General features: G+C 39.7%; 1 protein-coding gene across 2 annotated transcripts in view; it reads left to right on the top strand.

Moving 5' to 3' along the window:
• Nucleotides 1-1,312: 1,312 nt before the first annotated feature.
• lactb2 (lactamase, beta 2) overlaps nt 1,313-15,627 on the top strand; it is a 36,435-nt gene continuing 22,120 nt past the window's right edge. The window contains exons 1-3 of one of the 2 annotated variants that reach the window (XM_028803609.2): nt 1,313-1,555; nt 7,341-7,504; nt 13,689-13,815. In XM_028803609.2, coding sequence (XP_028659442.1) covers nt 1,434-1,555; nt 7,341-7,504; nt 13,689-13,815 — 413 coding nt within the window. In that variant the 5' untranslated portion in view covers nt 1,313-1,433. Of the gene's footprint in view, nt 1,556-2,204; nt 2,353-7,340; nt 7,505-13,688; nt 13,816-15,627 lie in introns of those variants that run through there. The other variant, XM_028803611.2, reaches the window with a different exon arrangement.

The raw sequence follows: 15,627 nt of genomic DNA, 5'->3' as shown, positions 1-15,627 counted from the left end.
AGGCGAAATGCTTTGAATCTTGATGCCCCTACAATCTCGTGGATCACAGGCTACCAGACCAGCAGACAGTAGTTTGTGAGATTCAGGGACTGTGTGTCAGAAGTGTTGGTGTGTAATACTGGAGCACCTCAGGGAACTGACTTGTCAACCTTTCCTGTTAACCCTGTATACAACAGACTTCCAGCACAATATTAGTACTTGCCACCTACAGAAAATTTCAGATGACTCCTCCATCATAGGCTGCACTAATAATAGAGACAACTCAGAATACAGGAGAGTTGTGGATGACTTTGTCTTATGGTGCAGGGACAACAACCTGTAACTCAACATCAGCAAGACAAAAGAGCTAGTAATGACCTTTCAATGTGTGAAGGAGCCTCAGACCAGTCATCATTCAGGAGGTGGACGTTGAAGTGGTGCAGAGCTACAGGAACCTGGGGGTTCACAAAAAACAACAAACTGGACTGGTGTGACAACACAGTGGCACTGTACAAGAAGGGCCATGGCAGATTTCTAAGGACACTCATGTCTTTTAATGTGTGCAGCAAACAGCTGGAAATGTTTTACCAGTCCACAGTAACCGATATGTTGTTGATGCTGCAGTCTTTCCTGGGGAAGAACTTTGAATGCAAAAGAAGCACAATACCTGTTCTTGTTGCAATGTAGCAGCACTAGGGTTACTATATTTCCCAAGCCAAAAATAAGTGTACACAAAAAATTTTTAAAAAGTCAGCAGGTGGGTCCCCCTTGGAGTTTTCTCCATGTCAGAGCAAGGTGGGATGAGATGGTTTCCCTTGCTGTGGGAGTTCCGTTTGTTAATTGTTTCTATAATGTGCATGGCACGCCATTTGAGAAGTACTCATCTGTGGCATCTCCCACCATTCATCTGAGGTTTGTTAAGAATAATACAGTAGGTAAAACTTTAAAAAACGGAGGTGAGCTGAAAAAATGGGTACAATGGGCCGCAGTGTCAAATACCCTGATAAATTAACTGTTTTGTAAAATCTGACAGGTGCAAACAAAGAGAACAGATGTATGGTAACAACCCTAAGCAGCACTAACAGTGAACCAACATGTTTTGAAGACTTACGGTATGCTTTAAAAAAAGATAAATTTGACACCATACAGTAGTTTCATTTCAGTTTTAAGTATTTTACTGCTATCTTATAATTATTTTGAGCCTGCTTGGGCCCCTACTGCCCCTCGACTCCAGCTTTGCTATGCGGTAAAGCTATATAGAACACCCACGCTGCTTTTGCAGTTACGGCGCATACCCGCTAGATGGCACTGTTTCGATATATATGGGGTGCTAACTTTAACTAGAGTCAACAGGAAGGAATTGAATTTCGCGTGCTACATCTAAATTCGAGATTTCAAAGCTTTAAGTACTACTGCTTTAAAACTGTTTAAGTGGCAGCTACGGCTACATAAAAATGACGACTGTCCTGCCTCGGATCGAGCAACTGTCTGCAAGGGTGGTCCGAATCCTAGGCTGCAATCCAGGACCTTTTACTCTGCAAGGAACAAACACCTACTTGGTGGGGACTGGCAAAAGGTATACATACATACATACATAATAATATAATAAGAAAAGTTGGGCGGGGGGAAACTGTGTTTATGAGGCAACGTGCCTTGGCTGACGTCTCCTTGTATGGAGAAGAGTAGATTCTTACAAAGACACAACTTAATTACAGTATATGAAAAAATAAAACAAAATTTCTGCAAGTTATGGAGGAGACCGGTTTTGTGGTAACGTACGATTTATTCGGCGTACACAAGGCCGTCGTTTTCGTTAATAAATTACGCGTGATATTCCCGTCCTAAAGTAATTCTGGATAGCAAGAAACGGTCACAGCGCTAACACAAATTAAATCACTTTATAGTTATACACGTTTGTATCCAAAACTGTTATTGGCACCTCATGCATTGTCAAATCGCTCTGCGATTTATCATCTGTATACCTTGCACGTTACTGTGATCTTCGGAAGTGTCGCCCCCGAAAGTAATGTGTATCAGCCGATGTAAAAAAAAAACGGTAATGTGATAATAGAATGTGTCAAATAATCAACAGAAGATTCTATCGCGTGAGACGGACATGATGTAGACGGAAATGCTTGTGACAGCTTTGACCAATGAATGGTTTGAATATGGGAAACGTCAGATTTCAATGTGAAAGGACATTTTGTTTAGCAAATGCAAAACAACTGAGAATGGATGAGTCGGGCGAACAATTTAACGAAACTAGACCAGTAATTATATGCTAACCCGATCACAGGAAAATGCATGATACATGAATGGCGGTATGCGTTGTCGCAGTCACAGGAAGCTTATGAAACAGGACAGCAGAGCGAAGTGAGTTAAATGTGTGATCGACATGTCACGTTATACCGAAGAAGAGTGAAAAAAGCTTCTGTGCTCAATAAGCACTCGTTAACTTCCGCTGCCTGCTGTTATTCCTCCTATACCTTTTTCTTATATGTGACTTTGCTAGTCAGTCTTCTAAGTTTAATTGTTACACAGGTTGCAAGAGGGCGAGGTGATGCCGTGGGGAACATTTTCGCTATGATGCATATTGTTTCACATACTACCACAATAAATGCTACACTGAAGAGAGGGTGCTGCATCATTTGGCACTGAATTCACACTTGGGCTATCTTTATTGCACAACATTGTGGTGAACCATCACAAAAATGCCCACGACCCAAAATTTAAGAAACGGTGGTTTAGAATATAACCAAAACACAATAACCATCGCAGACACCTTAGGAAGTTTGGGGTCTCGTCAGGGATTCTAAAGACTTTCTACTCCGGCGCTGTGGAAAGTATCCTGACACAGAACATTACATCCTGGTTTGGAAACTGCTGTGTTCAGTGAGTGATCTGTGCAGCAGAATGCTGCTGCAGGTCAGCTTTACCATCTCTGTATTACATTTACACCAGAAGATGCAGGACCAGAGCTCTCAGGATTATCAAAGACTCATCTCATCCTAGCAATAGCCTGTTTCATCTGTTAAAATCAGGCAAAAGGTTTTGTAGCATCCTGGCCAGGACAAAGAGACTCAGAGTTTCTATCCTCAAGCCATAAGACTGTTAAATCAGAATATGCCATCTCATCCATGACCCTCCACATACTTAGACTGGATCTGTAATTGTACCATGATACCTTGTTTTGACAATTGGTCTGTTCTTAATACTATGCACCTATGCATCTGTCTAACATTGGTTTTGCAAAATAATCACTGCACTATTGCACTTTAGCACTTAATTCTACTATATTTCACTTAAATTTACTATATTTACTTATGTCCTATTGTTATCTTTCAATCTAGGACTTTTTGTTAATCAGTCTGATATTCTTCTAACTTTGCACAGTTTTTGATAAGCGGATCAGGATGCATTTCACTGCATGTTGTCCTGTATAACTATGCATGTGACAAATAAAGAATCTTGAATCTATCGGAGCTGGATGAGATAACCACTCTTTACAACAACAACATTTATTGATATTGCACATTTTCATAAAATAATGTAGCTCAAAGTGCTTTACATGATGAAGAAAAGAGAAAAAAAGACAAAATAAGAATTAAAATAAGACAACACCAATTAACATAGAATAAGAGTAAGGTCCGATGGCCAGGGAGGACAGAAAAAACAAAAAAACTCCAGATAGCTGGAGAAAAAAAATAAAATCTGCAGGGGTTCCAGACCATGAGACCACCCAGCCCCCTCTGGGCATTCTACCTAACATAAATGAAACAGTCCTCTTTGTATTTAGGGTTCTTATGGAAGGACTTGATGATGATGATGGTCATGTAGACTTCTGGCTTTTAATCCATCATGGTGCTTTGATCATGATATTCACCACACTGCTGCCTGCCATGCTACACAGAGCTGTCACTCTCCCACCTCCATTGTCCTACATCCATTAGAGATTATGGACATCCAGTAGCTGTTAGACATCGCTCACCTTCAGTAGTAATGGTGCTAGTAGTTGTAACAGCACATGTATGAATTATAGTGACATTCTTATTTGCATGTTGTCAGTCTCGGTGGCCAGGTTAAACAAGAATTGATTGAAATGCATAACTTCATTTTAGTTAATGGAAAACATAACATCAGCTTGCACCGCTTATTCCTGTTCCTATGCTCCGATTCCCTAAACCATATATATATTTATCTACTATGTAATAAAACCTTAAGGTCTGTGTGTCCTGAATCCAGCTCTGCAAGTAGGTCCTCCAACTTACAGGGGTAACTTGAGGGTTGGTGGTAGTATTGGCACTCCAGCCACTGTAAAAACCTCTCATTGTTCCAGTGTGGTGCTCAGGTGTCACCCACTGCACTCGGGTCGTGTGGTGGGTGCAGCAACGCACTATCAGCACATGCTCCCAACCTCCTCCTCTTCTTCCTCCTCTGTGTCCAGTCCTTCAGAACAATCCGATTGGTCAGTTTGCCTTTGGTGACATGACAAAGTGGGCTTACAAGATGGTATGGCATGGTATGCTGCATGTACCATATACTATAGCTTCCTGCAGAGATGTTTCTTTCTGCCTCTCTGGGGCCTTGAAAGTTTGGGGAAAAAAGACAATGTTACTAAAGAAATTAAGTAATGGCTGCCAGTGCAGGATTCAGACTGGTACGAAAATGGGATGTGTATACTTTTTCTTGCAGGCACAAGGAAGTTGATAGAGATTAATGAGAAAAGTGTATGAAACCATCTAGTTCTGTAATGAGCATGTTCAGACAATTCTGTAACAAAATAACCGACTAATTCTTTTGCCAACCCTTAATATTTACCATATACGGCACAGTGCAATTCATCTTTATTCTAAGCGGCCAGTTGACTCTCTGCCTTTCAAGGATCAAGCTTTCTTATTAACAGCTACAACCTTTATACTAAATTAGAACAGACTGATTAACACCAGGAGGTTCTCACAAAGTGGGTCCCATGGCAGTCTGCTGCCATTATCTTTCTCCACAGCCATATCCCCTGCAAAATTATTATAGCCTAGCTTACCATTGCCTTCTAAGCAGCACAAATCTCCATTAAACAGAAGATTAAAAGCAATAAATTAGAAAGAAAGGAAAATTTGGAAGCAAGATAGAAGACAACATCCATGTTTAATTATTTTTTACTATCCTTGCACTGTTGGTAACTTGTACTGTATTGTTTTTTATTTATATGCAAAAAATTAAGTTGATTTAATTATATTTGTTTTGTTCTTTATAAGCTATTTGTTTCATGCAGGCTGTTTATCTGGAAAATAGCATAGTGGCTTTAAATCCAGACCAGAAACCACATCTTTAGTATCTCTAACATAGTGTTTCTTAGCTGGTAAATGCTTAAAGCAATACTCCATGCAAAAAATGATATTTTTTTATGTTACCCCATGTGTTTTGCAGTGATCAAAAATCATAGTCTCCATGTTTTCATAAAGAATAGAGATAAAAGTTTCAGATGCAAGCCAATGGTAGCCATTGCTGTTCAACAACAAACGATTTGAAAAACGGCAATTGATGAAGATCTCACTTTACTCACGTCACATTATCCAGACCTCAGTTATCCAGTTGTTTGAACACAACATGCAAAAACATGGATTTCTTTGCTAAAATTTTGTTAAGTAGATACTTCTGGAGAAATCAGTGCACATCATAAATAGGAAACATAGTCTACGTCTCCCCTTTATTTATTGGTCAAGTGTCCTTGTGACGATGCGGGTTCAGGTCCACGCTCCCATCGGCTGTTAGGGAGCCCTTGAACCCAACACTGTCGGTAATGTCACCGATGAGCTTGACAGTGAGGCAATAACAATGAACAAGGGGATGATGTAACAAATGTGCAAAGTGCTTTTATTCAAAATAAATCAACACAGTGTTCAAAGTAAAGTGCAGCTGTGCATTCAAAAGTCTTCATTGAATAAATAATCCATTAAAAGAAATATGTGGAGGTTAAAATACAAAAACAAAAATCCTTTAAAACGAGGTTAAAACGCACTTCAGGAAGCAGTCTTAAAAAAAACAAATGACAAGCCCGATGCTCCTTTTCTGTTAGCGTTAGGGTCTCACTTGCTTCTCCCGTACGGGCCCTGCAACAGGCGAGGCGCGCTCATTGCAGCTGACCTTCTGCCAACTCCTCCCGCTACTGTTGTCAGACTTGCCTCACCGATCCTTGGCTCCGGTCGGCTCCTCCAGACAACGACTTGGGACTTCCTCCCACGGCCAAGGCTCTCACGTGGAGGACACCATATCCCACGTCCAGACTCCCGCTGCCATCCGCGACATCATGCGGAGAGTCACCCGTCTCCCGGTCACTCCCGTCCTTCCCGAAACAAACTCTGCGGGAGCGACAACCACTACTACGCCCTGGGTGTCGGCCTAACCCCAGGCTGTCTGCTCAGCTGCCACGAGCCTGCTTTCGCTCGCTCACTCACTCGTACCGGCGCACTCGCTCTCTCTCCCTTCCTTGCATGCTTCCTTCCTTCCTTCCTTCCTTCCGTAACCTCTGTCTTTTCTTTCTTAATTTCTTTCTTTTACTTTTTTCTTCTAACCGGCTCGCACTTCCCTTTATGCCGAGGGACATAGCAGCTGCAGCACAATAGCCACAGGAACAATCACGGATGTGGGCAGTCTCTCATCTGTGCACTTAGGTGAGAAACGCCCACACCGCAGATCGCCCTGCGGCTCGCTACAGTCACCATGCCCCCTCCTAAGCCGCGAACACGGTGATTATCTATTTTAAACAAACTGGCCTTTGCTGGAAGAGCTCTGGACCCATAACACCACAGTCCTGTCTTCAGTTCAAAAACTCAGTCCCATGGGAGTTGCAGTTCTTGTTCATGAAGTGCATTGATTTTTTTGGAAGTATTTTTAAAAGGTATTTTAGCGTGCTTTGCATATTGTGAGCAAATACTAGAGAACTGACATGTTAAATTATGTGACATGAGTAATGTGATTTTTTTTTTTCCTCCCAATATTTTTCATATCATTTGCCATTGTACAGCATTGGTCACCATTGGCTTGTATCATATCAAAAAACTTTTATCTTTGTACTCCAGGTAAACATGAAAATAAAAACCTTTACTGAGTCATCACTACAAAACACAAGCGGTAAGTAACATGTAAAAAAAATATCATTTTTGGATGATATATTCCTGTTTAAAAAAAAAAAAAAAACATGCTTTCGAATGGGATGCTCAATTAAAAGTGTCATTGTAAAATAAGACTGTTTTTTGTTTGTCTGATTTACTAAGATAAATAAACTGTGATACTAAAGTGCAAATAACAAGTTTCTTTGATGCTATAAAAATATGAGGATTTTTTGTGTATTTTGCTTATTCCAGGCGTGTTCTCATTGACACTGGAGAGCCATCAATCCCTGAATACATCGGGTGTTTAAAGCAAGCCTTGAAGCAGTTTAACACCTCAATACAGGAGATCATTGTAACACACTGGCATCTAGATCATGTTGGTGGAATCACTGACATCTGCAGGGACATCTTCTGTGGTAAGCAAAGCTCCCAGAAACAGCAGGCATTTTTTCATGGCTCTGATTTATTATGAGCTCTAAATCTTTAGTCATTATAGATAGAACAGTAGATAGATCAGTATCAATGTGGAAGAAATCTAGTTCTAGAACTAACTCTGTACAGAGGCAATTAAGTTGGTATTTTGTTAAACTCATGAATGAGGTCTTGCTCCTTCTTCAGAAGAGAATTTACACTTCACCTGTACAGGACATGTTTGGTGAGGCCATTGACAGTCATTTTTGGGTGGGCTTAAACAGGTTCTGGAATACCATTTAATGAGTCAAAAGGGATAGATGGAATTCAACCTTGGAAGGGAAACATTATCCCCAAATGGGAATATCATTAGAAGCTGGATGGCACAATTTTGTTACATCAATGTAGGAGGAGAGAATGTCAAAAGAATTATGATTGCTGTGTTGAATAAATAGCTATTTTGTGGGATGGCTTCAGTGGTGTGTGAGATCTGTCCAGAAATGTTGAAAGCACTGACTACTGTGAAAGGTACTTTAGTTACAACTGTTCATCATTGTTGTATGAAAAGCGGGGACAGTACCTGAAAAAATAAAATATGGGCAAAGGGGATATTTTTCGTTTACTGTGAGATATCACTTCTTGCCTTCCCTTAGAATGCTAAACTGAAATACTGGAACAGGATCCAGCAAGGAACATGCAGATCTGATCTTGTTTGCAGAACAGCAAACAACTCTCTCTCCTTGCACAGATCTGTAAGCGTTTATGTATCATTTTTTCTTTTTCTTCCCATTATATGTTTTCCTCTTTACATGTATTTTGAACTTAGAGAAGACGTGTCTTTTTTTTCCTGCTGTGACCATCCCAACGTAATCTATATTTGCAGAGTCAAAATAAGATTCCCATACTTTTATAATAAGTGTAAGACCCTGCCAATGGTGTGATTTCTCTCCTCTAATGTTTGTGATTTTAATAGACAGATATGAAGGCTTGACTGAAGATTAGAGAGGATCACATAAGAGTTGCAGTTCTGCTGTTTGTGAATGATAATGTCTTTTATGCCTCGTTACTCTTCAATATCCAGCACACAACATATATCATTTACAGCTGACTATGATGTGGCCACAGGGACAATTATAGTATATAAGATTCTCCATCCTTCTTAATCTTATTCAGGTTTGTTGGGATTGAAGTATCATAGAAGCTTTAGATGCAAGACAAAAAGCAATTCTAAACACACTGAGCAATTATGAAGTTATTTGCAATATCCACTCTCACTTAGGACAACATAGCTTGGTACATAACCTAACCAGAGAGTACATGAAAAAACCCCATGTAGACAGAGAGTGAATATGTAAACTCCACACAGAATTAAAATTTGCACCTCGAAATTTACAGCTGTGGTCCTTGCATGGTAAAGAGTGGCTTACCATCAGCAGGTTACGGAGAGAACCCCAAGAATTCAGGTACACCTTGATCTTATTCCTAAGTGAGGGTGAGATTTACTTAACAGTCAGTGCCAAAACGGGAGTACTGTGGTGACGAAACAGAAGCTATGTCCTCAGACAGAGCTTTTGGTTTACTGGTCATTCTGTGTCCCCATTCCCTCCTTTGGTTATTAACTCTCAGTGGTGAGCAAAAGAATGTGATCATGTGTACAGGTGCCCAAAATGAAATGCCTGTACAGGCTTGGGGGGCTCATTCTCTGATAGGATGTGAAGTTTACGCTATACAGAAGCACCTCATTAGTGTGCATATGTTGTTTGTGAACTCCTGCAAAGTCAGGAGAAATGCTGTCTGGGTATTAGAATTTGGTACAGTATAGTTACTTATATGTGGTAGCATTCAGTCCAGGGTTGGTATCGGTTTTGACAGCCCCACCTTCAGAATATAGTTAATTTTAAAGCAGTCAGCTATGCCACTGTTAATGTAAATGTACAGTATGTTGATTGTTTAGAAGGGGAATCATAACCAAAATTACTGAAGATAGCATGTCCCAGCACTAGACTGTGTTTTACCTTTTTTTGTTTAAGTAGAACTGGAATATTGCAGTTAGTGGCATATTTGAAACGGGAACTGTTCTGTGTTGATGCATACTACAATTGAGCAATTTGCCACAAAGCTGCATCATTGGTTTATATTCTATTTGTGTTTGCTAGAGAAATTTAGAAACATAAAGACACTGTGGCCTGCAGGGGGTGCACCAACCACCTAAACCCGACACAGACGGACACCAGGCACGAGTTCCAAGCAGAACACACCTTTATTTAGTGGGAAGGGCTTCCCAACAGCCGTTTCCGACAAAGAGCACAGTACAATCAAGGAGCAATCAACACAGTACTTTCTTTGCCTTCTCCTTCCTTTCTCTTTCTTTTTCTTTCTTCCTCCACACCTCCTCCAGCAAGCGTTTTCCTCTCCCTCCTGACTCCGGCTCCTGGAATAGTGGCAGCTGGCTCCTTTTAAGCTACATCCGGGGGCATTCTAGGTGGCCCATTAGCTCCAGAAGTACTCCCAGATGTGGTGGAAGCCCGACATAATAGAGCTCTGCAGCCTCCACAACTCCCTTTGGTGTCACTCATCAAACCCAACAGGGCTGCATCGAACTCCAACTCCCAGCATGCCATGCAGGAGTCAGTGTTGGTCAGTATAACCCAGAGGGGTTGCCCTTTAGTGTCTTGGGGGATATAATGCCCTGAATACGTTCTCTCCCCAGGTCCTTCCATCCAGGGCCCCTGGCCGTTCGCGACAGCACATATATAATACCATTATTAAATGCATACACACATATTTAAAATTGAAAAAAAAAAGATTGATTTTTTCCAGTCAGCAAACTTCCACTTAGACTGGTTAAGGGTTCATTCTACCAAACAGCATCCTTCTTTTCTTTTGAATCTGTGCTGCTCTCTTTTCAGTTTGGTCCATGCCAATTTTATGTGTCTTATTTCTTAATGTTGTCATCCCTCTGATTCCACTCCTCATATCCTTCATGTGCCACCATTTTTATATTTCTGCTGAACAGACTTTAGGGCCATCATATCATACCTCTGAATTTAATTGGGTAGGTTTGAGAGTGCTCAGTTATGTTAAACTCATTTGAGCTCTTATTATCTTGCTGGCATTAAAAATCTTCTTAAGTTAATGCAAGAGACTGGAATGTTTTCTCAATTTGCTTTTTAACAGATCTTTTGAAATACTGTTATTGACTTTACTTTAGGGGGATTGCGCCAATGGTTGTGTGTTGTACTTTGTTCCTTGAATCTAATGATTGCAAAATGTCACTATCTTTTGCTTTGAGGGTTGCACATTAAGCAGATACACAAATGGAGGAGAGAAAATAAACAGACACCCTGTGCATTAGGATCATCCTGGACATGGTGCAAAAGCGTGGTTAATTATTCTGAGAGTAAAAGATACAAATATGCATGTGAATGACACACACATAGATTGTGAAATTAAAAAGTACCACCATCTGGATGGCAATGTAGCAGTATGAGTATGAGATTGCTGTTGCTCCTTTATTTCTTACATTATATATTTTACCTTTCTTATGGTGTTAAGACTCGCAGTCGGCTGCAATTTGAAAAAACAAATCTGCTTTTAGTATCATGCAGTTCTGCTTTCTTTTAATAAAGAAACTAGACATTAAGCCCGTTACAATAACGGGCGCTAGAATAGTAGTGCATAAACATTAGTAGGAACAGTCTATATTAAATGTCAAAGGACTGTCTATTTTCTGTTACAGTAATACTGTACTGGCTTGTATGTGGCTGTAATATGCGTCACTGTATTGTGTGCCTTTAATTTTCTCTCACAGTAATACGTCTCTCGAGCAAGTATTTTAATCTGTGCTGGCGTGCAGCAGATTATTTTATGTATGGCGTTTCCCCAGCAACGGATTTTATGTGCATGAAAATAAATCTACTTTTAAAAGTCATCCTATTGTAATATCATGAAAATTCGTATATTTAGGAAAACACTTTACACTTTACCGGGCCAAGTTTGTTAATCGCAAATCTGACAACATCAGAGTGAACACTTGCACAACAACAAACACTAATCCCACCTCTTTGGGGAAGCTGGTCTCCGCGTCTCAGTACCCGATTGGATTTTTCGTGCGTTATGTTTTAGGTCTTACCTCATTTACCAAAATCCAATTGGATCGGCCGCGCGATATTTTATAGGTCCCGCCCTCTCTGTTTTGAGTGACGCATCAGGCGGCCTTTGAAGCATCGCACCGTGCCCCGCGCATGCGTACTTCACTAGAAGACACACACACACGGACACATGGACGCACACAGGGATTTTATTAAAGAGGATATAAATTGTTTTAATTAAAATTGTCATTGTTAATGCGGCTTATGGGGTTTTTAACAGGGCAGAGCCAAGTAGTGCAGTGGATAGTAAGATATCTCATGTGGTGTCCGCACCAACTGTGTCTCCACAGGGATACATCATTTCAGTTCTTTTATGTATTCTATACATAGACAGACACCATATTATTAAAATCAATGAATTTTAAATCTTTTGATTTTTGAGCCTACTTAACAAGAACATAATTTCTCATTGTCCTGTGGTTGACAGTTTAGTAATTGTTATGACTTGTCCTTCCTACAAAAGAAGTCAAATGCAATTAAGACTGGTAGAACTTACTGAAGTATCTCAGGATTTGTAGACTCATGTTTGACTGTCTTTAAGAAATCCATAAACGTCGTACAAGATGTGAAACAAGCAACCACTTTTAACTCAGGATTTCTTTTGACATTAATGCTAACATTTATAGAACTATTACTCTGTTAGTTTTAATTAATGTGCTGCTATCTCAATATGGAAATTTTAGTATTAGCAATGAAAATAAGATAACCAATTTGTTCATTAATGCCGCAAAATTGTCAGACCACAACAAATATACCTGAAATTTAGAGAAACATATGGTTTGGATTGCATGTTTTCAATCAGCACTCATATAATGTACTACATTCAGAATTACAGAAGACACTACAGATAAAAAGTACCGGTTCAAATACTCCTTCATTTCTATGACTTCTAAGATACTTAAAAAGCTTTATTTTAGTGCCAATCCTGGTTATTATTAGAAGGTTTATACTGATTTTTGTTTTAGTAAAAAGCAGTTAGGTATCCTTTTTCTTCATTCTGATATTCATTTTGTGTGAGAATATCCAGTTTGTGGGTTTCATGTACATGTTACCAAGGCACAGTCGAGTATGTGAGGGTCTCCAGCTAGAAGTAGAGTCATTACTTTTTCCAGATGATGTTGTCCTCTTTGACTCTTCTGACTGTGACCTTCAGCACACACTCGAGCAATTTGCCGCTGAGTGTGAAGTGGCTGGGATGAGGATCAGCACCTCTAAGTCTGAGGTCCTGGTTCTCTCACGGAAATAGCGGATTGCTGCTCTCAGGTAAGAAGGAGAATAACTGTCTTTAGTGGTGGAGTTCAAGTATCTCAGAAGATTGTTCACGAATGACAGAGAAAGGGAACAGGAGATCGACAAGCAGATTGGAGAGGTGGCAGCTCTACAAGCCCATGGTGGTGAAGCAGGAACAAAAGACAAAACTCTGGGTTTACTGGTTGATCTACATTTCTGTCCTCACCTGTGGCCATGAGCTTTGCGTAATGACTGAAAGAATGAGATTGTGAGAGCAAGTAGCAGAAACAAGGTTTCTTTACCAGGTGGACTGAGAACCTCTGCAATTTGGGAGAGCCTCAGAGTAGAATTGCTGCTTCTTTGGATTGAGAGGAGCCACTTGAAGGGGTTTGGGCATGTCGTAAAGGTGACCCTTGGACAACCCCTCCTACAGCTGCTCTGGGCATGTCCCAGTGATTGGGGATCCTGTGACAGACGCAGGATATGCTGAAGGGATTACATCTCTTGGCTGGCTTCGGAATGCTTGGGAATTCCGTTTGAAAAGCTGGAACCTATAACTTAGGATATGGCAGTAAGTGCTTACCTACTTGGCTTGCTGCCCCTCTGACCAAGCAGTTAAGAAAGTGAATTATTTTTTAAATTTTTTAGATTTTTTTATTGTTGTTTTTTATGAAATATTAATCTGTCTTTATTAATCTAGTCAACAAATTAAATGTCCCTCATTGAACAGTGATACTTGAATTGAATTAGTGTCTGACTGATACAACAGATAGTTATTTGTGACCATAATATACTGTTCTTTTTTTAGATTCCAGTATGCGAGTCAGTAAACTTCCCCGTGTGCCTTACCTTGAAGAGATCATAGGAAGTGGAGAGAGGAAGTATACATATCTGAAAGATGGTGACGTAATTGAAACTGAAGGAGCCACTCTTAGGTGAGCCATCTAAAGTAGAAATTACATTTAGTAAAGTAGTTTGCAGTACGTGGGATATGAGCGAGGGCGTTCATTTCACGTATACATATGGACTTAAGCAGTGCTGGAAGTCAGATGGAGAGTGTGACATTTAGTACAGTAAATAAAGCATTTTATATTAAAAATGCCTATGGCTAATGTTTCATTTATACAGAGCATTAGTGGTTCTGCAAGTTGAACGTGCCTGTACATCTCATAAATTGGCCCCACGAGGGCCCTGGACTGGTGCTTTGTGAAGAGTTGGTTTCAGCCATACCCCAATGCTGCCCAGAATAGGCTTTGCTCCTCTATGACTTTGAATTGGATTAAGGAGGCTTGAAAATGTTATGTTTTAATATGATTAATGATTTTCAACCTGTGCATCATGTAGGCTTAGAATTCTCAGGTTTCTATTTATTGAAGGATTTCATACGCGTCCACAAATTAAATATACTTAATAATATACCCTAGTTTATCTATTGAGAATCTTAATTTTTAAAAATAAATATAAAAGAAATAAAGCAGGGAGAGAAACATTGATAATCTGTAAGGAACTTGCAGTGGACAAGTGGTTAAGAAAATTAAAGGTTAATTGCAACTTAGTCAGGCATTGCATCCATCTAAAACCAACATTAAAAAGTATTGGACTACAGTGTCTATCAAGGCATTATATTTGTTATTATTTAAATTCTATGGTACACACTCCATGTTCTTTCTTTTAAATCATTTGCTTTATTCATGTTTTCTTTGCATTGCATTCTTCTTTCCTTTGTAAAGTACTCTTAGCAGTGCTTCTTGCACAAGGGACTTTTAAATTAAGATCGATTGTTAAAAGGTATTTTCACACTCTTAGTCTGTTTGCTTAGTGCCAAATCGGAAGATGATTACTTACTTTGTTTTAATCTCCTCTTAGTTTGGGTATTTCACATAGCAAACTTTCAAGTGAACCTGAACATAATAATAAACACTCCATGGAAGTGTCCTGGGCTTCTTCTTTCTCTTGAAAAATCTTCAAGGAGGGTCGAAAAACAGCTGCTTTTGTGTACTGCCACATATACTGTAATTACACGGTTTACCCAGCCTTAAGCAGAATGCTCATTATCTGGTAACTAAAGGAGTAGAATGAAATTATGGCCTACTTTGCATGCTACAGAAACAACATGTTTCATCAAGGCAGCTCTATAGAGGATGGCACGCTCTGCTGAGGGCAGTGACATGCTTCAATTTCATTTAGACAGTAGATGTATCAGGTGAGTTTCATTTCACTGTCTTTACTCTCCAGTACCCCACTATATGATTGTAACTACTATACTATTTAGTTCACAAATCACATGCCTTTTGTCTTTACGCCTGTAAATATTTGTTAATAATGTTCATTCTGAAATGTTTAACATTTACTGCATAATATTAATTTTAATGTTTCTCCTGGGTTTGCATCGTGCCGAGGAGCGATCACTTTGAGAGGATGCCCCATTATTATGCTGCACACTTGCAGTGTAAGATTAAGGGGTTTTATCATCAGTAAGACAAGTCACTGCATTGCTATTCTTTTCTAGCCATCTTTGCATGTGGGTTAATCAACCTGATCACAAATGAATTGACTTTTTTTTAAAAAAACAACATTTATTTATATATAGCACATTTTCATACAAATAATGTAGCTCAAAGTGCTTTAAATCAGTGGTCCCCAACCTTTTTGACAGCAAGGACCACTTTATTGGATGCAAATTTTTCCACGGACCGGTCGGGGTGGGGTTGGGGGTCAGTTTTATACACAATTAACATAACATTTCT

Source organism: Erpetoichthys calabaricus, chromosome 6 (genome assembly GCF_900747795.2).
Source record: "Erpetoichthys calabaricus chromosome 6, fErpCal1.3, whole genome shotgun sequence".
Lineage (NCBI taxonomy): Eukaryota > Metazoa > Chordata > Cladistia > Polypteriformes > Polypteridae > Erpetoichthys > Erpetoichthys calabaricus.
The sequence above is the reverse complement of the archived record's forward strand: the minus strand, read 5'-3'. Positions and strand labels throughout refer to the sequence as shown.